Source organism: Trematomus bernacchii, unplaced genomic scaffold, assembly GCF_902827165.1.
Source record: "Trematomus bernacchii unplaced genomic scaffold, fTreBer1.1, whole genome shotgun sequence".
NCBI classification, from domain to species: domain Eukaryota; kingdom Metazoa; phylum Chordata; class Actinopteri; order Perciformes; family Nototheniidae; genus Trematomus; species Trematomus bernacchii.
Window position 1 is genome coordinate 3883117 of NW_022987608.1, and position 23989 is coordinate 3907105.

Below are 23989 nucleotides of genomic sequence, written 5' to 3' on the forward strand. Positions count from 1 at the left end.
TAATTAAATCGCTTACAAAATTATGTAAAACGCAGAACTGACCACACATTAAAAACACTTTGGTCCTCTCCTGATCATATCTTAATCAACCGGTTTCTAGGGTCCTACTGTAAAAGCAATGAAAGCACTTATCACTTTAACACAGACTGCGTCCTCTTGGCTTATCAACTACTATCAATGACTTGCAATAGCAACATTTCTGCTGATTCATTCTCCTCTCTGACGCATATTTATTTCCACGGGATATTCCTTGATTACGATGAAAGACAAAACAAGATATGTGCACTCAACTTTTGTTCTACTAACAGAATAATCCATTACTCCCAACAGTGGACATATCCTCAGTCATCGTATCATCTGCGTTTGCTGAATCTGAGCCAGAATACAGGGGCGATATTTTGGTCAAAGTTACAAAACGTTATGGCCAAAGCTTAATCTCCATGCTGACTGTTCACCTGCATGCAACCAACACCCGCTCAAATGTGATTGGGCAATCCTCCTACACTGAAAACGGCGAGGGGATCACACCAGCACACACACACACACACACACACACACACACACACACACACACACACACACACACACACACACACACACACACACACACACACACACACACACACACACACACACACACACACACACACACACACACACACACACACACACACACACACACACACACACACACACACACACACACACACACACACACACAAAACAAGACCTATCCACCACATAGGACCACCTCCTTCCTGCTCATTAACTCCACCCCCCTCTCCCTGGCTTGTACACACATAAGACCCCCTCCTCAGTGTAGCAAGAACAGTCTGATCCTGCCAGAGCTGCAACAGAAGAGCCAACATGATCCCCTCCGTTACTCTCAACAATGGAGCAAAGATGCCTATAGTGGGTCTGGGAACATGGAGGGTAAGGCTGATTGTTTTATACGTATATAATACTTAGACAGATAGAGGTGTTGGACTTTGTCTCTGGTGTTTTTATCAGTACTTGAACAAATGCATTTCATGGGTTGTATGATCTGTATTGTCCATGTTGTTCATGTTACTGCCTTGTCGCTGGAATCTACTGCAAACTAGGTTCAAGAGCTAAATGTAATTACAGAATGCTGTGCTAAACTAGTTGCTAATAAGATATGAACTATTTTTGTAATAGATGTAAGCAGTCCCAGTGCTCACTTGATACATCCCAACGCATGGAAGGAAGTGTTAAAGTGACATAACATAACAAATAAAGACCCCAATAAAATGTAAATATATCATTATAATTGAATGCATGTGACCTTAATCTGATTATTTAAGCAAATACGACTGCATGCTCTTATTTTGAAATCCACAAATGGCATCATCAACATGTGCTATACTGAAAATGCCAAGATGTGAAATTGCAAAACGATCAACCTTGGTTTATTACGGGTTATAAAGATTGTACTGCATAATAGTGATACCAGCCCTAATGCCCTAAATGAATTCCTCATCATTTCTACTCATGAACTGATACAGGAAAACCACTGCCACACATATGAATGATTATCTGTATCACCCTCTTGTCTCCAGTCAGACCCAGGGAAGGTCTGTGAGGCTGTAAAGGCGGCAATAGATGTGGGATACAGGCACATTGATGGTGCTTATGTCTACCAGAATGAAGGAGAAGTTGGGGATGGAGTTTGTGCCATGATCGACAAAGGAGTGGTAAAGAGGGAGGATCTGTTCATCGTCAGTAAGGTAGGGTATTAATACAAAATACAGTATTTGTCCTGGTAGAGAAACATGTCATATTGTCTTATCATATAGCTGCCTCCATAGAAGCCAAGGAAAAACAAGCGTATCACAAACATACAGGATTGATATTGCACTTACAGCTAAAACCAGAGGCTTTGTAATACTGAGAATTGGCCCATTTGCTTTAGGGCAGCTTTACTCTTTTGACAATTAGGATCCGTTCTTCTTCAGCTGGTCACAAGGATGACAAAGTTATAATAATACACCATGCCTAATTTGGGAAAACCCATGACAACATGTACAATGTGTTATTAGGCCCAGTTTCCCCCCGTTTTACACTCCCCTCCAATATGTTGTATTCCTAGTTGTGGTGCACCTCCCACCTCCCATCTCTGGTGAGGACAGCCTGTGAGAAGACGCTCTCGGACCTGAAGCTGGACTACCTGGACCTTTACCTCATGCATTTCCCTATGGGAGCCAAGGTATGGTGCTGCCTATAGTCCTGTCCTGGCTATACAGAAAACAAGAGCAGGATAGGGGTTCTGGTCCAGCTCAACCTCATAGCATATTTCTCATGTCTAAGATAGCTTGATACTAGAGAAATTAAGAGGATTTCAAAAGAGCGTAGTTAGACCGAATCTTAAGAGAAGAAAGGAAGAATTAGTTGGCTTTTGAGAAATGAAGGCAAGACTTTAAATAATTCAGTTCAGGCTAAAAAAGTTACTAGTAGAAGATAAACTCAGGTGTTGGACAACTTTGCACACACAAATGAATTACCTTGAATCTGAAGCTTCTGTAGAGGGCCAAATGGACGGTGGACTCTTAGGAGAATATTCCCAAAAGTCTTTTGGATAAGAATCACTGACTCCACCTTTAACAGGATACCTTAAAAAAAACAAAAAAAAACACATATTACCCAACATTAAGTTCTGACTTTCTTTCTAATGCAGCCTGGGGATAATATTTTTCCCGTTGATGCCAATAACCAGCTCATTCCTGATGGCAGCGAGTTCTTGGACACCTGGGAGGTAATTTATTTATCACTTGTATATAGACTCTTATGACACTACTTCTATTCTATTGTATTGTATTTAATTGCACAATGTTATCTGTTTATTGTGTTGCGCTGTTGGAGGAGCCTGTGACCTAAGACTTTCATCGACATAACTACACTGTGTACGAATGACAATAAAAGCCTTGAATCTTGAATCTTAAGTGGCAAGCTGACAGTCCAGCTGACTTTCTGGCAGCTGAAATCAAACAAAAATAGGATGCAAAACTGGAAGTATACTAACAACAGTATGTAATGTGTCTCAAAGGCCATGGAGAAGCTGGTGGACGCTGGGCTGGTCAAAGCTATCGGCATCTCCAACTTCAACAAAGACCAGATCGAAGCACTCCTCAACAAACCAGGCCTCAAATACAAGCCTGCCAACCACCAGGTACACAACAAGAGTGTGACAGCACAACATAATGTAGAAGGAAGAAGAGAGTCAACCTAAAGTATTCTGGTGTTTCTGCAGATTGAGAGTCACCCGTACCTGCCTCAGGAGAAGCTGATCAACTACTGCCAGTCAAAGGGCGTCCCAGTGACCGCCTACAGTCCCCTGGGCTCCCCCGACAGACCCTGGTGAGAGGCAGGGTCACCTGACATACACTCAGAGAGCTCAGAGAAAGAATGTCAAGCTTCATTCTGTTTTTACTTACAAAAGGGTTTCGTCCGATGATCCCTCTCTGCTGGACGAGCCTCGGATCAAGGACATCGCGAAAAGGCACAACAAGACTCCAGCACAGGTGGGAAAAGTTCATCTTACCCTTGGAGAAAACAAGGCCTTATTAAACATTTTTGTGGTCTGTTAATTGTGGAATTCAATTATGTGTGCATATCCAGGACTTTAATTTGTTTGTTTAATTTAATTGTTCTGCTCGTATTTTCTGAGGTACAGCCACACATACCATAACATAGTCAGTCTTAGGCACGTGGGACTACTGTTATTTGCTAAAATATAATGAAATATAAGGAATACAGTACTTCTATGTACCCAAAACATTTATAGAGAAGTAAAACTCACTTTTTGCAGCCAAGCTTTTCAGATTTCTGTCAAGAGGAAATAAGAAATTGGTTGCAGAAATTCTACACTGTTATAGCTAAGGAAGTTCACAGTACAACTTATATTGTAGTAATATGTGTAGGTTTCCGTTGGCAGGTCAACACAGAAAATAAAAAAAATAGACAGATACTTTGTAAAATATGATGTTATAAGATAAGTCGGTCAGGAGAAGGCTGTCGCATGAAGAGGTTTGTTACTCCATCAATAGGAAATTCAGTATTGGGAGCCATGCAAAAATGCCTGAATAATTGTTATATAATGCTGTTTTTACCCCAGGTTCTCATCCGGTTCAGCATCGACAGGAACATGCTTGTTGTCCCCAAGTCAGCGACGCCCCATCGGATCAAGGAGAACTTCCAGGTACACTACATCCGCTGTTTGTTTTCATCTCTGGGACTAAAAGGGGGAGTCAACACAGAGAAAAACCCTTTCAATGCAATGTATTTTGTAAGAGGAGTTTCCGTTATAAATCCTCTTCTTTGTCTTCCAGCTGTTTGACTTCAAGTTGAGTGATGAAGACATGAAGACCATGATGAGCTTCAAAGAGAGGAGAGCATTCAAACTGGAATGGTGAGTAGACAGGGATCAAACAGAACAATATGCAGAGAAGAATCTAACGAGGTTTACCCAAACACTGATTGATTTTAAGCTACTTGTACTTTAAGTATTTCCTTCAATGCTACTTTATACGCCACTATATTTTGGAAGCCAGTATTGTTCTTTTTGTACTAGTTACTTCAGATTCATATTATTAGTTAATACAGAATATAATTACACATATTAATACACTATGATATATTATGCTAGGTTAATGCATCCAGTAGCAGTTTAATTTAAAAGAAATAGCACCAGGTGTTTCAGCTGTGATGAACATATTAATGCATAACATATTAAGGGCTTTTTACGCACAATAAGTACTTTTACTTTCAGTTACATTTTTATGCCAATACTTACAGTATAACATTTCTTTTTACATTTGGTATTGCTACTTTAGTAAAAAGTCTGAGTACTTCTTCCTCCACTGAGGGTATGATGTTAACAGATGAGTTGAACTATGATGTAACTGGACCCATTATCTCTTTCTTATGTAACGTGTGTTCCTCCTCTCTTCTCCACAGGGCCACACATCACAAAGACTTCCCTCTGAATACAGAATACTAGACAACGTGCTGAGCTTTCTGTTGATTTAAAATCTACACGCTGACTCATCCACATCCTGTATTGCTAGGATTTGATGATTAATATGACATATGATGAATGGGTGGGGCCTACCCTTTACTAAGTATGCCATTACCTTTGGGTTAAATACCTGGATCACTATCAATGCTGTGCAGAGGTGAAATAAGTACTCGGAGTAAAGGTCGCCATATACCTGTGTATAAATACTCAGTTTAAGTCCTGCATTTAAAATGTTCCTCAAGTACAACATTGTATTATTTTCTGCACAATGGCCCATCTCAGAATAATGTTTTATTGGAGTATAATTATACTCAACTATAATGTTGCAGCTTGTAAATAAACTAATTTTCATAAATATAAATATATATTGCTGTGTAGCTTGTGAGTTTAACTCGCTAATCAATAAAGCATTATCTCAAAAATAAATTAATGTGATTGTTTGTTGATTATATTTTGAATCTGAATCTTTTAATAAATAAAGCTGAAAAAAATCACTTTGTAGGAAGTTCAAAATGTCCATCTGAAGGTCCAGCGCACAGAAGTTCATGCATAATCAGTAGGCAATCAAATAGGACTAATTAAGATTCTATTCAGTACTACTTTTGGAATATGGCACACAACAGAAACTAGTAGATATGTAATCTTCTGTTCGGTTATGTTGCTATGTGTTGGATGGAGAGCTACCTGACTAGGAGAAGGCAGCGAGTCTTTTTCAATGGGAGCTTTTCTGAAAGTAAGGTGTTGCAGTGTGGGGTCCCACAGGGGAGTTCGCTTGGGCCTTTGTTGTATTCTATATTCACAAATGACCTTCCTTACGTATTAAATAAGTCCAGTGTAATAATGTATGCTGATGATTCCACAATGTACAGTACAGCATCAACATGCAGTGAGTTAAACAATCTACTTAAAATAGAGATTAAAGCCATAGCAGACTGGGTCAACAATAACAAACTGGTACTCAACATTGCAAAAACAAAGGCAATGGTGTTCGGATCCAGACATATGTTAAGCAGCAATCCTCAATTAAGCCTGACACTGGCTGGTCAGCCAGTGGAACAGGTAAACGAGACTAAGTTGCTTGGCATTGTTCTTGATTCTGGTTTACAGTGGACAAAGCAAATAGACAGTATCGTAACTAAAATGGGAAGGAGCATAGCTGTGACGAGAAAATGTACAAAGTATGTAACACCAACCACTTTGAAACAAGTCATTCAGTCTCTGGTTTTGTCACATCTTTAGTACTGTCCGGTCATATGGTCATCAGCAGCAAAAACACATATACAGAAATGACAAATAGCTCAAAACAAGGCTACCAGACTAGCTCTCCACTGTTCGAAGAGCACTCATATTGGAGTTACGCATAGAAACCTATCATGGCTTCCGGTTGAGAAACGTCTGCAATCTCGTGTTATCACTTTTCTAAAAAAATGTCCAATTTAGCAAAAAACCACTGTATTTTTATGATCAAATAGTTTACACAAGAGACGAGCATGACCATAGGACTAGACAAGCTACATCAGGCCATCTACTGGCACCTAAACCCAGGACCAATCTTCTGAAATCTTCTGTGACTTATAGAGCTATAAAGGAATGGAACTCATTGCCGAACTACCTTGCTGAAATAGAGCCTCTTTCAAGAAGAGATTGAAGGGCCATCTACTAATGACCATGTACCCTTGTGAGCTGTGATCCCTAATTTAATCTGATCTCATGCTTTGTACTGGTGGGTGTCTTGTGCACTCATCCTTGGCTGAGATTGATGTTGTAAGTGGATAAGATTGTTGATGATATTGGTGATGTTGTTAATGATGTCAGGAGTTATGTCTTGAATGTTTTTGTATTATTGTTGTATTGTTTTAAGTGTCGGACCCCAGGAAGAGTAGCTTTTGTCAAGAGCAAAAGCTAATGGGGATCCTTAATAAACCTGATACAATATTGACATTTGGGTTCAACGCTTCTATGAGTTAATGCTCAACTTCCCTCTATGAATCAAACACACGAGTTCGGCTCATTTCTCCAGAGAACGCTGAACTTTTCTCCTCGTTGGCAGCTTTCCTGCATTCCAGAAGGATAAGACTCTCTTTGTGTTAACAGACCTAATGTTACTCTGTCCCCTTTAAACAAAAACTAGTAGGGAATAGCTTAATGACATTTCCATTACGACAAATAAAAATATGTAGCATTATATATATGATAATTCATGCGTTGCTATGTATGCATGTGCGCATGGATGTGTTTATTACCTGGCTCACTGTGAGGTTCTGACCTCTAGTGGTCACAGAGAGGAACACACTTCCCCTGAGTGTTTTCTTCTCAGCTGTGCAGAAAAACATTGCAGCAACTTGTTTTATTGTCTCCCACAGGACTTTATTTCAGCGTCTTACAAGTGGGAAGTGAAAGCATTGATTTCGTAACAGGAAAAATAGTGTCATGTATGACTCACAAGTAAAAGCAAAAAAAATACTTTGTCATCCCAAAATGAGTGTATTAAGTTCTGAATTTTAAACAGATAACAGTGCTTTTAAATTAGCGTAGTGACATGAGTAGTGTTTAGACTTTAAACAGGAATTTATCTTTTTTGAACATTTACTCATACATGTGCTACATCAGGTAAATCTACAAATATACAAAGGGCATGATTTTATAAATTGTTATTCCTGTTTCAAAAATAAATGAGAGCAGTTATTCAGTTTGAAAATACAAATGTAGTTTGTACACAGTTCTTCAGTAACATAAAATGACACACAAATAAAAAATCATTTTAAAGCAAACTAGGAAAAAGCCCATTTAAGAGAAATACCAGGGCCCTCATTTTGTATTAAGAGGTTTTAGGAGTGTGTTTCAGTTAGACAAAAGTGATCACTAAAGAATTGAAAGTTTCTCCTAAGAGCAACACATTTGAAAGTTTAGGTAAGGCTGTACTAAATATCCAAAACGCTCAAAAAAATAAAGCAGCGCAGAGGGTGGAGACGCTCTGGTGGAATTCATCCATTCCAGATTTAAGCGTGGAATGGATAGTCCTTGTGCGTCAAGCTCCTATTGGGGAAAAACATAAAGAAATGGGAGTTTTATTTGACATCTCCTCAACAGTTTGACGGTAAAAACCACAATATAAATAAAAGATCTCACCCTTGCATTGAACAGACTCTCCAGTTCCTGTTGAACCCTACTATAGTCTTCATTTCCTCCTCAGTGAGAACAAAGTCAAACACCTGCAAAAAGATTAAAACAGCGTCTTCACACACGAGCCGGAAAGAGAGTGAGGCACAAAGAGGGCTAATCCTGGAAAGCATCTGAATTATTTCTCGGCTCAGTACCTGGAAGTTCTCCTGAATGCGGCTGGGTGTGATGGATTTGGGGATTGTGATCACGTTCCTCTGGATGTGGTAGCGGATCAGCACCTGCCGCAAACATGTGAACAGATCAGGGGTCAGAACCGCAAGAGTCAGAACAGAGAGGGCCACGTGCATCACGAGGAAAAGAGGAACAAGGAAAATCACTTTTCAAAGCCTTAGCGTGTGTGATTTAATGTCTTATTTATTGGAGGCAGTGCTGTACCTGAGCAGGAGTCTTGTTGTGCTTCGCAGCGATGGCTTTAATGTTGGGGTCTTCCAGCAGAGAGGGGTCCTCAGGTTTAGCCCTGAAATATAACAACCGTTTAATTCACAGGACCGGCACATTTTGCATTATTTTTCTGTAATTTAAAAAGGTAGAATAATGGAAACACTTTGGCAAACTTTGAAGAGAAACAACCCCCATTAAAAAAAAAACAATTCCAACATGTAATTTCTATGGTTAATGATGCTCCAAAGATATATGTAAACATAGACAACTCTTTACCACATCCAAAAACTAGAGTGCTCAAACTCAACTTTACAACCCAACATCACACGTCTGACTAGAAAAGATCTAATGTTCACAATTATTGATTGAAGTTTTCTAGGTTGTTGTAATAACATAATGGAATCTTAAATAAGAGTGGCATTTCCTCTAACACTACTACAAAAGGTGTGGTAATTGTGGAAAAGGTCAAACCATTAAAAGGGGCCCTATTGTGATTGTTTTCAGGTTTCATATTACTATTTTGTGTCCCTAGTGTGATATGTTTACATGCTTTAATGTTAAAACAATTGTTTTATTTTACTCATACGGCCTGTGCTGCAGAATTGTGTCATTTGTTACTGAAGTAAACAAAGGACTCCAATGGAGGCGATTCCGACCATTTACATCCACAAAACCCTATATAACATATCAAAGGAAATGGACAACTCCAAACAGCATAATAGGGCCCCTTCAACACCTTTATGGGTGTTTTTTCAAAACAAAACCAGAGGAATAATAGAGTTTTTAAGACACCAAATCATCTATTACAAATAAAAATGTCTAAACCAGGCAGAAAAAAAGGGGATTTCATAAATCTGGACATAATGTGCCCCAACAAAGAGGAACTGCAGTCAGTCACAAGTTGAAGCTAACCCAAGGGACATGACATAATACTGATTCAGCTGAGGAGGGGGTTTGTGTTATTTTGATACTCAACTGACCAGGGTCTGTCGGGGGAGCCCAGGGGACTGTAGGCGGTCACTGAGATGCCCTGAGAGTGGCAGAAGGCGATCAGCTGGTCCTGGGTTAGGTACGGGTGGCACTCCACCTAGTGGGACAAACACACAACTCTTAGCATGCACTGCTGTGTAAAGGTTTCATACATCAAATCAAATCAAACTTTATTTGTATAGCCCAATACAAACACAACACATTTGTACGTGGGCTTTACAGATTAAACCAAATAACAACATTGTAAAAGATGGAGTTACAGCAACATGAAAATACAAGATAGTGTAAGTAATACAAATAGAAATACAAAATAAATTAAGATAACAACAAAAGACAATAAAAATACATAAAACATTCAAATTAAGTACCATCAAAATCAAATCAAATGAATACCATAAAATGTGAGCTCTAACCGAAGGCTTTGTTAAAAATGTAGGTCTTCAATGCACTTTTAAAAGTTTGGACACTCTCTGCCTCTCTACATCCATATGGTTTGCAGTGGCGTCAAACTGCCTACTGTACCCATAAGGCATCACTCTCTGCCTCTCTACATACATATGGTTTACAGTGGCGTCAAACTGCCTACTGTACCCATAAGGCATCACTCTCTGCCTCTCTACATACATATGGTTTACAGTGGCGTCAAACTGCCTACTGTACCCATAAGGCATCACTCTCTGCCTCTCTACATACATATGGTTTACAGTGGCGTCAAACTGCCTACTGTACCCATAAGGCATCACTTTCTTAATCAGTATATGAGAGTCCTTTTTCTGGAGGGCAGAAGGAGAATGGGGCTGTAATCGAGTATAAAACAAGACAGTGATGGTAGCTGTGATAAGCAGAAGAACTCTAAGGTCAGCTCAGCTAATGTTCCAGCCTGAGGGAAGCTGCTGTGGCCCGTTAGGAGTTAACAGGACATTTATTCCTCAAATCCGATTGGAGGAGACGGATGATGCCATTAGGGCCCCTTGCCCTTTCAGCAGGGGTGCAGCAGATCACAAAATGCACGGTTCAGATCCTATTACTGTTTTGAGTCACGGATTGGATCCTTTTTTCTTTTACCATCTCGCTGGCTATTTAAGAGACACTGAAGTGATTAGGATGTTTGTTTTATAGCTTCTTTTTGAAGGTAAACACATCATAATCCCCATAAAAATTAATTGAGGTTTACTCTTTACTCTGTACATACTCTATATTAACAGCATGTCCAATAGGTATATGTATATATATTTATTAAATATATGTCTGGTGTCAATAATCCTACAATACTTGTACTGTATGCAGTTATAGACACGACATGGCAATTTGAAATAGAAGTCTCACATATTTTTCTTTTCTATTATATGTTTATACTGTATCATCAGAAAAATCCCGCATTATACTAGTTGGCTTAATTGATTTGTTTGAGTTTTTTCTCTTTTTATGTCACTTCAAAAGGGTTAAGAAAGGGGACAGAGCTTTGGGTGAATTTGAGAGTTTTTCTCCTGAATATGATTGGTTGAACAGCTGTCTTAGTGTACCTGGCTGTTGGCCGGCTTGTATTTGAGGCCCGGCTTGTTGAGAATGGCTTGAATCTGCTCCTTGTTGAAGTTGGACACGCCGATAGCTTTCACCAAACCGGCATCCACCAGCTTCTCCATCGCCTGAGAGAATTAAACAAAAGAGACGCCCTTTGATGACTTTTGGTCTAGAGACTGATAGCCATAAGTATAAGCCATAGCTATACTTCGTCTCCACTCCCTCATACTGTATATCTCAGTTCTTTTGTCTCATTGTAGACCTGCACTAGTCTTAACTTGTCAAAACCCGACTTTAATATATTCTAACACTCCCCTTTCTTTATGACTCCCACATGAACAATAACATCTTGACATTAACAAATTGGTCTTTAAACAAATGCAATGACCGTGGTTCCACATCATGAATCAGATAGCTTTGTTATGCTTATCCCAAACAGGTTTTTTTATCAGTTAGTTTAGACCGAAACAAGGGAGTGATTTTATTTATTTGGTTTACCGTACCTCCCATGTCTCCAGGAAGTTAGTGTCGTCATTGATTGTCTCTCCGGCGCTGTCCAATGGAAAAAGATCCTCGCCAGCCTGTAACATCACACAACATAAGCATTACATCGAGAATATGGTGGCTTTATCATAGCTATATTGAAAGATTACACCTGAATCTCGAGCACACTTATATTTACGAACACATCTGACAATACCTTGAAACCCATGGGCCAGTGTATCAGATAGAGATCAAGGTAGTCCAGTTTCAGATCACTCAGAGTCTTCTCGCAGCCTTTTCTGACCATGGACTTCTCGTGGAAAGTGCACCACAGCTGTGAAAGTCAAGGAAATCCATTAAAATCACAAACAGTCAATAATAAAGAAAAGTCAATTCCAATGCCTATTTGTGCAGGAAATAATAAAAAGGACATTTGTTTGTACATTATTCCGCCACACCTCACCTTGCTAACAATGAAAAGGTCCTCTCGCTTGACAACGCCATCTTTGATCGAGGTGTTGACACCCTCTCCCACTTCCGACTCGTTCTGGTACACGAACGCCCCGTCAATGTGCCTGTAGCCTGCCGAGATGGCTGCTTTCACCGCCTCGGACACCTTGCCGGGGGGAGACTGGACAACACAGAGATGGTTTGTTTGTGGTATAAAAAGTGTAACTACTGCCCATTAACACATACGGTGCTATAAAAGATCCAGGGTACATACTAATGTTTAAGGTGACATTGTTTCTCATCTAAAATGGAGTTTAAGCTCCTTGTCTTGCCTCCCTTTTCGTTATTATGATTTGGATAAGATTACATGAGAAAGACTATAATAGTGACCTCACGGTAACATGAACTCTGCATTGACAGTGACAGCTGACTGGGACCAAATCCAATTCATATTTTTGGAACATTCATAATACACAACATGTAGTAGGAGAAAACCCATGTCATATTTTATTTTTTTATTTTTGAATGATAACTGCACCTATTGTTTCATATTTCACGGATGAAAATCCCAAATGCTGTGAAGCAGAAACCATCTCAAATATCTGAAGGTAATTTTTAACAAAACGTCGCCTAACAGTCATTAAATCAAAAGGAAATTGGTTGTTTTAAAAGTAAACCAAGCACTTTAAGGATTTAGTTACATGAATATCAGTGTCTGCAACAGCACTTGTATTGACATTTATGTTGGTAACACTTAAAAAGTAAAGCATGCTTGCAATGCAAACAGTTCAGTCTGGAGTAACTTAACCAAACAGGAATTGCACATAATTTCTAGAAACCTGCAGTTGTAGTACATCAGCCCATTAGCTAGTGTACAAACTACATGTGTAGTTTCAAAGTGAAAAACTGCTCTGATTTATTTTTTGAAACAGGATATGTTATTTGACCAACATGATATGCACATGGTGATATTTCTAGAAACCTGCAGCTGTAGTACATTAGCCCATTAGCCACGGTTTGTATCACTAATATTCTACAAAGTGCATAAAAAGAGCAGCCACAGTCTTAAAATGCAATACAATTACTGTCGACCTTCAATTGGTAAGGATGCAAAGAAAAGTGAGTTTTACCGAACCATTAAGCAACATGTACAGTGTGTTCATTCATGCTTTCTGTTGGCACCTAGCTTACGTAACAGGTAAACTATTACCTAACGCTGGATAGGACAATGTAGTTTTTAAAAATAAACTCACCTTCCATGTTCCAAGTCCCATAATGGGCATTTGGGCACCGGTGTTCAGTTTTACGGTTGTTGCCATTTCTCCAAAAGGACGAGCTGGGCCTGAATGCAGCTGTAACGGTCAAGTAGAGAAAAGCTAATGAAGACGGTTCAGACAAGAGCAGCAGAACGGTGGCGTCGTCGATTGATTAGTAATGCCTTTCAATCCACATGCGCGAGGCCACAGTGTGAAACAACCAACCGAACTCCTGCTAATCTGTTTTATTAGCCAGCTCCAATCCTAAACATAATCATACTTTGGGTATCAACAGTGGTAAAAGATAGGTAATAAGTAAAACTACTAGACTTTAAAAAGATAAGATATACTTTAATCATCCCAAATTGGATATTGTTTTTGTTACAGGAGCATGTTAAAACAAAGGCATTACCATTTCAAAAATAAAAAAGAGTAGAAAATAGAAACATCTAAAAGTAGAAAATAAAACAAAACTAAAAAGTAATATATATATATATTTTACTTAATAATTTAAAAATATTCAGCTACAAGTCCCACATTCAAAAATGTAATTCAGCGAAATGACTAATCAAGGATGAAATAATTGTAATGACCTTATTTACAGTTATGTCTGTTAATTTGATTTCTTTGTCTGTGTGTAAAATCTTAGTCCCACTTAATTCCTACTTTCTACATAGATCGGTCAGATAAATACATAAACATAGTGCAGGCTATAAGGTAGAATTAAATGGAGATATTTAAACAAAGTAGGTCTATAATTACCACACACATGGTACTTACGTGTAATACTTGGGTAAACATAATTACTTTCCACGTAACACTGGTATTAAGGAGGATGATTGCCATGGATCACACAATAAGAAAATGTAAAAGCCCTTTCCACAGCAATATAGGGCATGTATATATGTTTCCAGTATGGCTAGGTATCTCTATAATGTGTAACAATCACATATAATATAGTACATGATCATCAAATAATGTTTATACACACCCACAAAACGCATGATTTCACTTTTATTATTATTTATGGAAACCGTTCTATAGGTCTTGGAAGGGGCATTTATTGTATTGTGGACCCATAAAAGTTCCCAGACTAACCACACTTAACCACACCTCGTGGCCAAATAACACCTTCCCCAAAACAAACAAAGACAAAAAGAAAAGAGTGTTTGTTAGTGCTCTGATTACACCACTAGAGGGCACCATTACCAAACACGTGAGACTGTCTCCTCAAATCACCTTACCGAGGCTCCTCAGTAAAAATAATCACATCCTTTCATACATTAGCTAATATGGCCAGTAATTACAGTGAGTGAAATCGTTGATCAATACTGGTCATTTCACGTAAGCATCTCAAAAACCTCATGCACACATCTAATACTTGATTTAACTAAAGGGGAAATGCTCTTGGAATAAGCCTTAGACATGTTTAATATCTAGAAATCATGAAATGTAGAAAATAATACTCTTTATTAATAGTCTTCATTATATTGACAACAACGTCCTCATGCTTACAGAGTAAAGGAGATGTGCACCATTGTCAACACACACACACACACACACACACACACACACACACACACACACACACACACACACACACACACACACACACACACACACACACACACACACACACACACACACACACACACACACACACACACACACACACACACACACACACACACACACACAGCCAGCCTTTAAACCCCATGAGGCAGCTGAAAGAGGGAACAAATACAAGGTGTCTTTTTTGTTCAGAATCAGATAAAACCTCACAGACCTTTAACTGAGCCATTCAACACTCTGAGCAGAAGATAAGAGCAGGAGCGGATATAAAAAACACACAAAGGGAAAAGTTATGGAGCCAGCAGCCGCTGTGTACCTCACAATGGCTCTCGCTAAAGTTTGTGTCTCTTCTGATCTTCTCCCAGCTGGACGCCTGCTTTTCAGGGGCCCCGTCTCCTCTGATCTGACTTCAGACACTGGAGGGCCTTTTGCCAGCCTGCAAACCGTCAAAGTACCCCAGGAATCAAACACAGTCGCATGCTGTCATGATCAAAGGAGCACAGGTAAACCAGACGAAGACACAGCTACATACAGTGAAAGAGGGGGGAAAGTTTTCATTTCAGAGGCTCTTATTTTGCGTCTGCAGGCGGATACCTTTCCACTGTTCTGAGTGCTGCGATTAGAATAAAGGAAAACAGGCATTTGAAGAAACTACAGAAGCCCGGAGCAAAAAACCAAGGGACCTCTCAAGGAAACTTTTGGACAAAGAGTGTAGACTTAGGTGACATTTCAGAGTGTGTTGCTCAAAGATTTCCAAGAGGAAAGGGAACATTCACACACTAATGGAATTGACAGAGAAAAGTGTGACAATTTAATACATAGATCTGTCTTTCTTTCCCATTTTGGATGCTCAGTGCAGCTGCTGGTGTCCGTCCTATAATAGGCTCTCCATCAGATCAGACACTCCAGCGGTGAGACCTGACCTGTCCCGGGGAGATCAAACACCTCATTTCATTTCATGGCCTTTGCTCCATTCTCTCCACCTCTGCTGTCTCCCATTGGCCTTGGCTTTGCTTTTTCTTCTCTGTTTCTGCCAGAGTGCCCAGGGTCATAATCTCCTCCCGTGAATCTAATGTCGAGTGTCAGCTCCTGCTGAGTTCACTCACACACTCGCATACCGCACATTCCGTCTATCGAACAATAACAGGATCAGGGAGAGAAATCCCTACGTCATCGGTAAATCACGGTCATTTGTCAAGTGCGTTAAATGTTCTCGGATACACTGGAGGTGATTGAGCCTGATCTGAGACATGCAGAGAATTAGAAGAAGAAAATAATTATTTAAAAAGCACCATTATTCCACTGTATTAGGTATACGGATATAATTAATATAGAGCTGAGTTAATGTGATTAATCAGTCAGCTGCCCTTTTGATAATCAATACATTGTTTAGATATATCTTTTGCATAATTATGACCAAAACATTTGGATATTTTCTGCTTGTCTCTGTCTTCTAGGAGATATTTTCGGGATATTGGTCTGTTGGACAAACTAAAAAAGCAATTTGAATATGTGACTTTGGGTTCTGAGAATATGTCTCTCTCTATTTTGTATCATTTTAAATACCAAACTAGAATTAGCGCCTAAAAGCTGTGCGTCTCCACCAAACAGGGAAGCTGCAGTTCACATCCATGTCTGTTCAAAATGTCATTATTTATCATTTCATCCTATTAGATTTCTGTGTGAAATTGGTATAAGTAGCATATGAGTACTGTTTCTATGGCCAAAGTGTTCCTGTTTTTTGTGACATCACAGTGTTGTATTACCATATACATAGTTGCATATGTGTTACAAATTGCAATTACAATGGAAGAAAACACTCATGAGAAAGACAATTGGTGTCATTCTGGTAATTTTATGCTATTTTGCATAAATATGTGTGAAAATCAGTTAAGTCAATTTGAACAATGTAAGGTCACTGCTAACGTTCCTACTGGCCTTACAGCATGCACAGCACCAGCACTGTGCAACATAAAACACTGTCCAACAGCAGAGGACTTTAGTGCGGTTGGTGTTGGTGTGTGAACGGTCACATAGCGCTAAAATCGTGTTAGAGGCCTTGGTTATGTTACCCAAAGAAGCTGCTGCCTCTACAGGAATAGTGCAGGCAATTTATTCTGCTAATGTTAAGGAATGTATGTGTGAAAGAGCCTCTATACTATCTCCAGCATGTTGTGAGTTTCTGCTGATTCCCTTAATGCTTTCAACACTTTGGATTACTTTTTCCCAACTGTACTTTTTGCACTACAATATAAACCCTGCATATAGAAATGACAGCTGCATACAATTATGCTTAATGTTATATTCTAAGGCCCCGGCTCCACGGGAACGCATACGGCAAAACGCATCGGAGTAACGCAAACGCAACCGCAAAAAACCTTCCGCCCACACGCAATATACACCGGATTGTGTCAAGCTACACGAGACAGCTCAGTTTACATCCAACCGCTGGAAAAGCTGCAGTACATATGCCGAACCTGTACGTGGCGCTGTAACTTCCTCCACAAAAGCAGCAACTTCCTCCACAAAAGCAGCGAAGAAGAATGGTTGTCATGGCTGCACTTCTGTTTATTCTCCTTGGTGGGGGCCGACGGAACCGGGCAGAGTTTTTCGCCGGTCAGCGTGTGTTAAAGTTTAAATCTTCCGGACAAAATTATAAAAGTGCCGGTCAAAGGTCTTCATTGTTATTTATTGAGCTTTAAAACAAATGAATAACGACGACATAATGATATATAATCATCAAATACACGGAGCCTGTCTCTTTTTCCTCTCTTCTGACAGCGTCAGTGTCTGTCTCATGCAGCAGCTGATCCTGTAATGAGTGACCCGACAGTAAAAATAAACATATTTATAACTAGTTTAGGTAGTTTGAGAGGTAATTAAAATAGCTAAGGGTGATGATCTGACTTGAAGTGTGTGTTTTGCTCCCGCTGCATCACAGCGGCAGGAGCTGCGTGTCTCCGTCCTGTCAGATTAGACTTCACTCGCGTTTATGTCCATATCGAGATAAAGATAAATAATCTGAATTCAGTGTGCAGTGTACTTTTGCGGGGGTGAGCAGCAGAGGCGGGGAGAGGCGGGGCTATTGCGTCGTCATTATCAGAAACGGATGACCGTATAGGCGACCACACGGCCCCGTTGGACGCCCCAGAGCGCTCCGTTCCCAGATCTATCCACCTTTGGACCCGTTGTCGTTTGCAGGGTCTGTTTCTAAGTTTCCGTTACGGCGTCGTCGAGCTTAAAGGGCTATACGCATGAGAAATATGCGGATTCAACCCGTTTTCGTTCCCGTGGAGCCTAGGCCTAAGTGTCTGGTTTTAGTTTGTCTCAAGTATGCGACACACAGAATTAACCTAATTAGTAACTAGTCGGAAAAAGTGTAGTGAATTCAATCACATGGCCGAGACACACACTTTTTCCAATGTCTTAAATGTCCTGGAAGAGTGCCCTTGTAGTGAGAAAATGTTAACTAAAATGGAAAAAAAATATGTTAGCATTTAGCTGTTAGCATGGTTAGACACTTGTATCTTGCTCATGGCAAATAAGAATGAATTTACATATCAGAAACTCTCATAAAGTATTTTTTCTAAACTACAAACAGGGTAAACTGAAAGTAACTTAGGTAACTTTGTAAGACAAAGACAGAAAGACAGGTAGACAAAAAAGCCACATATCTTTCCTTGATTTATAAGGGCTACGCAATTCAATTTCGTTGAATTTTTGAGTTGTTATTATGGACATTAAACTTGTTTCATTTAGCACAAAGCCTTCTTCTTTTGCCTTTTTTGAACGCAAACACGCTCACAAGCATCTTTTAATTCCTGTTCTTGTTAATCCATACTATTATAAAACTTTGTATTGTCCAGAAATGATTTCAGAATACTATCTTCTGGTCTGGTATGGATCCTCACACAGTGTATTTTCACATGCCCTTCTAGACATACTGTGGACAGGCAGCCGTGGCCTTGTCAGTGAGCAGAGGTGTGTCCTCTCTGGCCCCTCAGACACGCTCTGGTTTTTGGTCTTGATTAACCACTTAGTTCAGTCTCTCAGACACAAGATTGCAGGGAAAAAGCAAGTAATGAAGTGCTTTTGAATTTGCATTCCTGAGAGCTTTCACAGGCGCCTTGATTTCAGTCTGCCTCTGCTGTTTGTTCTCCGTCAAGAGATGTCTGCTATTTTAACGGTAACGCGTAACAAGTGTCCATCCAACCTCCTCCATATTGCTCCCTCATCAACCTAACTGCCATGAATAAACACAATCAACATGCATCTGAAGGGGAATTTGGAGGCTTTTTCTCTCAAATGGTCCCTGATGGGTTGTTCACCGCCGTCATTATGCAGATTACAGTGTGACCGTGAAGCAATATCGGAGCCCTTTCCCTTTTGAAATGTCACCGTTTCATAAAGCTGACCAAAAACACTTGTGTGTTTGGTTCTTACGAGTCGAGCAGCGCTGATCAGTTATGGACAAACTGTCTCAAGAATATCAAATTAACAGCATTCAGTCGTCACTTCAAAGTCAAGGCTTTATCTTTAGTTTCGACCTTGACAACAATATCAGTGTGCACGCTTAAGATTTTTTCTTTTTTACCAGGTAAGTACCATCATTTAGTTGAGAATTTCCAGCAGTCACAAGAACATTACATTACATTGCATTTAGCTGACGCTTTTATCCAAAGCGACTTACAATAAGTGCATTCGACCATGAAGATACAAACTTGAAGAAAACAGAATCATATAAGTACATCAGGTTTCATAGAACCAAAACATTTCAAGTGCTACTCAACTGGCTTTAGATAAGCCAGTCCTTTGTTAGTATATAAGTGCTTTGTTAGAAATTCTATCGCTCGAAGTGGAGTCGAAAGAGATGAGTTTTCAGAACAGAGTGATATAGCATCGTAAGCCTTTTCTTGTAGCTTATTTTTAGTTTTCTTTTACTCATATATGAGCAACTGTGGTTATGTAACACGATGACTTGCCACATTCTGTGATTATTTATGTCTCATATGTTAGCCCACTGTAAAGCTTCCCTTTGCACCCCGCTCCAGGGTGCAAGAAAAGAGGAAACACAATTTGGTTAAAATCTGGGGCCTTTCACTGGTCCATGCTTCCAGGAATGATTAAACATCAGGAGGTAGTAGAAACACAAGCAAGTTGTTTTAGCTCATTTCAAGTTGGACTGATTTAGACAAGCAGACACTCAGAGAGATCGCTCTTCAAATCAAAAGGTAATTCATTTTCAATTACATTCTTTATGACATGCAAATCATATTATCCTGCAATTTTAAATGTAATGTAACATGACTTGATGTGTAAGTGATAGGGGAAAAACGTGTTGACATTATTTTTCCACGAGCAACATTACTGTTTAACAGGAAGTTAGTTTCTGTCAGGCAGGAATGTTATCTGAAAAATAAATGAATTTCTCTTAAATCCTTATATATTTACTGTTACATCAAATTAAAGAATGTATACAATCTGATATATCTTATAATGAATAGTGAGTCATTTGTGGCAAATACAAAATATATATAATAATTAAATTATAGGTGTTATAGTAAGACAGAGTGGTTTTAACAGTTATCTTTAAATCTATGTACTTATGCAAACCCATATTATGGGACACAAACTAGCAGATGTGTTATTGGAGTTAACAGTAAATGTTTATTATTCAAACCTGTCCCCTGACTAAAGTTATAACAAAATGAAGATCTGTCTTTTATACGTTTTTAATTCTTTTCAAACATCAAGTAGTTTTAAAAATCAATGCCATGTGATATAATCAAATGTGAAAAAAATAAAGAAACACTTACAAACATTCAAAATAAACAAAAAGTAGTTTATAATGCATAATGTAGTGCATGCTATGCATATATTCATAAACAATATATAATTTTGCATGTATACGTTTGTTATTATATAGCTTTTATATTACCCCTAAAGTCTTATCTTTATCCAGTATAAATTATTTATTTGTTGTTTATATTTTGTATTATTAATCTCAATCTGTATACAGTAGTAACTTAAGGTATCAAATCATATAACCCTTAGATGCCCGAGTGACTGGACCCTACACTCTTCCATAAGTGGGTCAAAAAGGACCCGTATTAGAATAATATGTGTTTTTATGCCATTTTTGTCATTTTGGTTAAGAAAAATCACTTGTGTAATATTTAGTATTATATTTTGGTTCACACTAGAATTATTTTATATTTAATTTTTCACTATTTATAATTTTAGAAAAAATGTTTACATTTGAAAAAAAAAACGTTTTGAACATATTGATGCAAAGATCTCCGCTATTCTGAGACCCTCACAGTATTCCAGTCCCTTTTCAAAACTCATCTCTTCTCCTCTTGTCTACTCATAGCCCACCCCCCATCAATCCATGCTGGTTGATCAAGTTTGATAGTCCTATACCCCCCACCCTAACCTTCCCTTATATTGTAAAGCGATGCTGAGTCCTTGAAAAGCCCTATTAAAATATAATGTATTATTATTATTATTATTATTATACTGACAGGTTTCAGATCTTGCTGTGTAAAATAATCTTCCTGAGAGGTGTCACTTGTGATGTCGTCTGTGTGTTCCACAGTGAATGTATTCCTGACAGCCACAGGTGATAAGAATCAAAGGTTCCCATAGGATCCCATAGAAAATGCATGCGGGTCAACAAAGACCCACTTATGGAAGCTTGGGGTAGAAATACAAAAACTACAATTTCTTAAAATGTAAATTTAAAATTTGAATGGCATGATATCCAAAACATGTTTTTTGAGGAATAGCTGGAATATGAAATGATAAAAAAATGTAATTACAAAGATACCACCTCACCGGGTCAAAAAAGACCCACTTATGCATCTAAGGGTTAATGGAGAAACAGTTTAATATATGTCTTTGAAATGTATTACAGTGGAATAATAAAGAAGCAGAAAATAGAACAATTCAAATAAAGTTTAAATAATGCAGAAATTATACTTAAATTCAGTATTTCAGTCGATGTTCTTTATAACTTTCTACCATCAAAAGCTAATTCTCACATTTGTTCCTGCCTTTACTTATATTATTTCATAAAATGCCTTTGTTAAAGTCTCTGCATCCTTTGTGTCGTCAGAATGACACAGCGGGAAAAATCTTTAAAGTTCCTCATGGGGTTACTTCCTCTTTGTTTCCCCTCGTCACCTGATATTATTTACAAAATGTAAAGAAAAAACCCTGTGAACTTCTCTAATCTTGCATCACGGGAATGTTGTCTTCAGAGTTGTGGGTAGGCACCGAGAGAAAACGTGTGGAGGGAATAAGCCACGAGACAAACACGGTGGACGTGTGTAAAGGCACGATGAGTCACAACCGAGATAATTTAGTAGAATTTCTTCTAAAAGAACATCTGTCACAATTAATCCTGGAAGTATTAGATAAAGTAGATCAGATACATTTAAGGATTACGGTGTTTAAAGGTTTAGCAAAGACTTCTGTGCCTTTTTTGTATATCAAAGACGAGCCCAATTGAAAGAACTTGTGTCAGTGTGGTGTGCACAGATTACAGATGTGTGCAGAGATGTGGTGTTTGTTCAGAGGATGGGGTGCAAACTCAGAGTAGTGTGCAACAGAATGGAAGTGTTTACTCATACTTTGACATTTATGCACAGGACACTCCAGGAGTTTTGCAAGAAGTGACTCTAGTCTGAGTCATTGTTGACAGTAATGTCACATCGCACTGTTTACGACACAAGCCTACTCAAATGTTTGAGGATTTTTTTCATGGTTTGAAAGGGCGTTAGTTGCAGTTTCAAGAGGGAAATACAAGTATGAACAATGTTATTATTCTTATTTAAAAAAAAGATGTTGAAAGGATGCCTACAGCACCATCATGTGGTCAGTGTGGAAATTACAGCTTGGATGTGCATTGCATTTATTCAGGCCTTGTCTGTAATTTTTTTGCTTTTCTGTAAAACAATACAATAATCATGCAAAAATTAAATAAATAAAAAATAAAAAAATTAATTAAAAATGTATAAATTAAAAAAATGTAAGTAACAAAAAAAAAAAAAAAAAAAAATCAGTGTCACCCACGACAGCTATTATTAGTCGTAGTAGTATTTTAGGTGAGCTTAACTTGACATTCAGTGTGATGGAGAGATGTGTAGAAGAACAAGAAGAACAAGTGGAGGTGGGCTGCAGGGAGTAATGTGCTGGAAGAACGTAAACATGTCTGCTCTGAGCCTGACTTCAAAGTGAGACAGCGGTAACCTCCTCTCAGCGGTGGCGCACACCCCTGATGGATGAAAAGCGAAAGTGAATGTTCATCCACGGTCTACAGCCCCTTCCTGAGACCACTCTTTGAAGTCACAAAATAGATCTGATTGACCTGTGAAGTAGGCACATATATGGAATAGTATTTGGCAATGCACGTGCACATGCTGCCTTTGTTTCTTCCACAGACTGGTTGCCCATAATGCAATGGGACTGAGAGTATGCTTTTGGTCATGCTAGCGATTTTTGAAGGCGAGATCATGCAGACTTGTATTTTACAGTAGAGGTGGGACATCTCCGTATTTGTATTGCAATAAAATGATTGAAAATGGAAATTTGTATTGATAGCTCAGAGAATATCTGTCAATATTGTCATGTTAAAGCTATTCATTCATCTGTTTATTGTTATTCTGTGTTTTAAATTCCCTCTAGTCACATGCTCGTGTTGTGCTTCTTCCCACACTTTGCGTGTCCGTCTTATTTCCAGTGTCTCACAAGCAGTTGGCCGTCCTGATCAAAATTCAGTTTTGGCCTCAAACATAATCCAATATGAGATTAGATGCCGTAATATCATTACAACACGCCTAGATGGAAAGAGAGGCAATGTTAGCATCGGTTTTAATTCCGTTAATTCTCAAAATAGCAAGTGTAATGCGGTTACAGTTGCACAGAGGTGACAGTATAGAAGTAAACTTGAATGTGAAGTGTCTGAATACACTAGTCAATGTTATCCCATATGGTGATGAAAGTTCAACATACCTGCGATCTGTGATTCCTGGAAAACGGTTTTATCATACTTAAACAATTTGCAAAACTAGAGACATAATAGAATATTAAATAACTTTTTTCACAGACATAGTTT

The 23989-nt window shown here is 38.8% G+C and overlaps 2 protein-coding genes across 2 annotated transcripts; one reads left to right on the forward strand and one right to left on the reverse strand.

Annotated features, from left to right (window-relative positions):
• Positions 1-805: 805 nt before the first annotated feature.
• LOC117483190 (aldo-keto reductase family 1 member B1-like) lies at positions 806-5461 on the forward strand. The gene is made up of 10 exons (XM_034131408.1): positions 806-933; positions 1581-1748; positions 2111-2227; positions 2696-2773; positions 3065-3187; positions 3269-3375; positions 3458-3539; positions 4133-4216; positions 4347-4426; positions 4975-5461. Exons 1-10 carry the CDS (start codon positions 868-870, stop codon positions 5015-5017), a joined length of 948 nt encoding a protein of 315 aa, XP_033987299.1. The 5' UTR covers positions 806-867; the 3' UTR covers positions 5018-5461.
• A 1916-nt stretch (positions 5462-7377) lies between these two features.
• LOC117483318 (aldo-keto reductase family 1 member B1-like) lies at positions 7378-13447 on the reverse strand. The gene is made up of 10 exons (XM_034131611.1): positions 13297-13447; positions 12057-12224; positions 11811-11927; positions 11614-11691; positions 11113-11235; positions 9580-9686; positions 8594-8675; positions 8353-8436; positions 8165-8247; positions 7378-8071 (listed from the first exon to the last, which is right to left on the reverse strand). Exons 1-10 carry the CDS (start codon positions 13360-13362, stop codon positions 8035-8037), a joined length of 945 nt encoding a protein of 314 aa, XP_033987502.1. The 5' UTR covers positions 13363-13447; the 3' UTR covers positions 7378-8034.
• Between the last annotated feature and the right edge of the window lie 10542 nt (positions 13448-23989).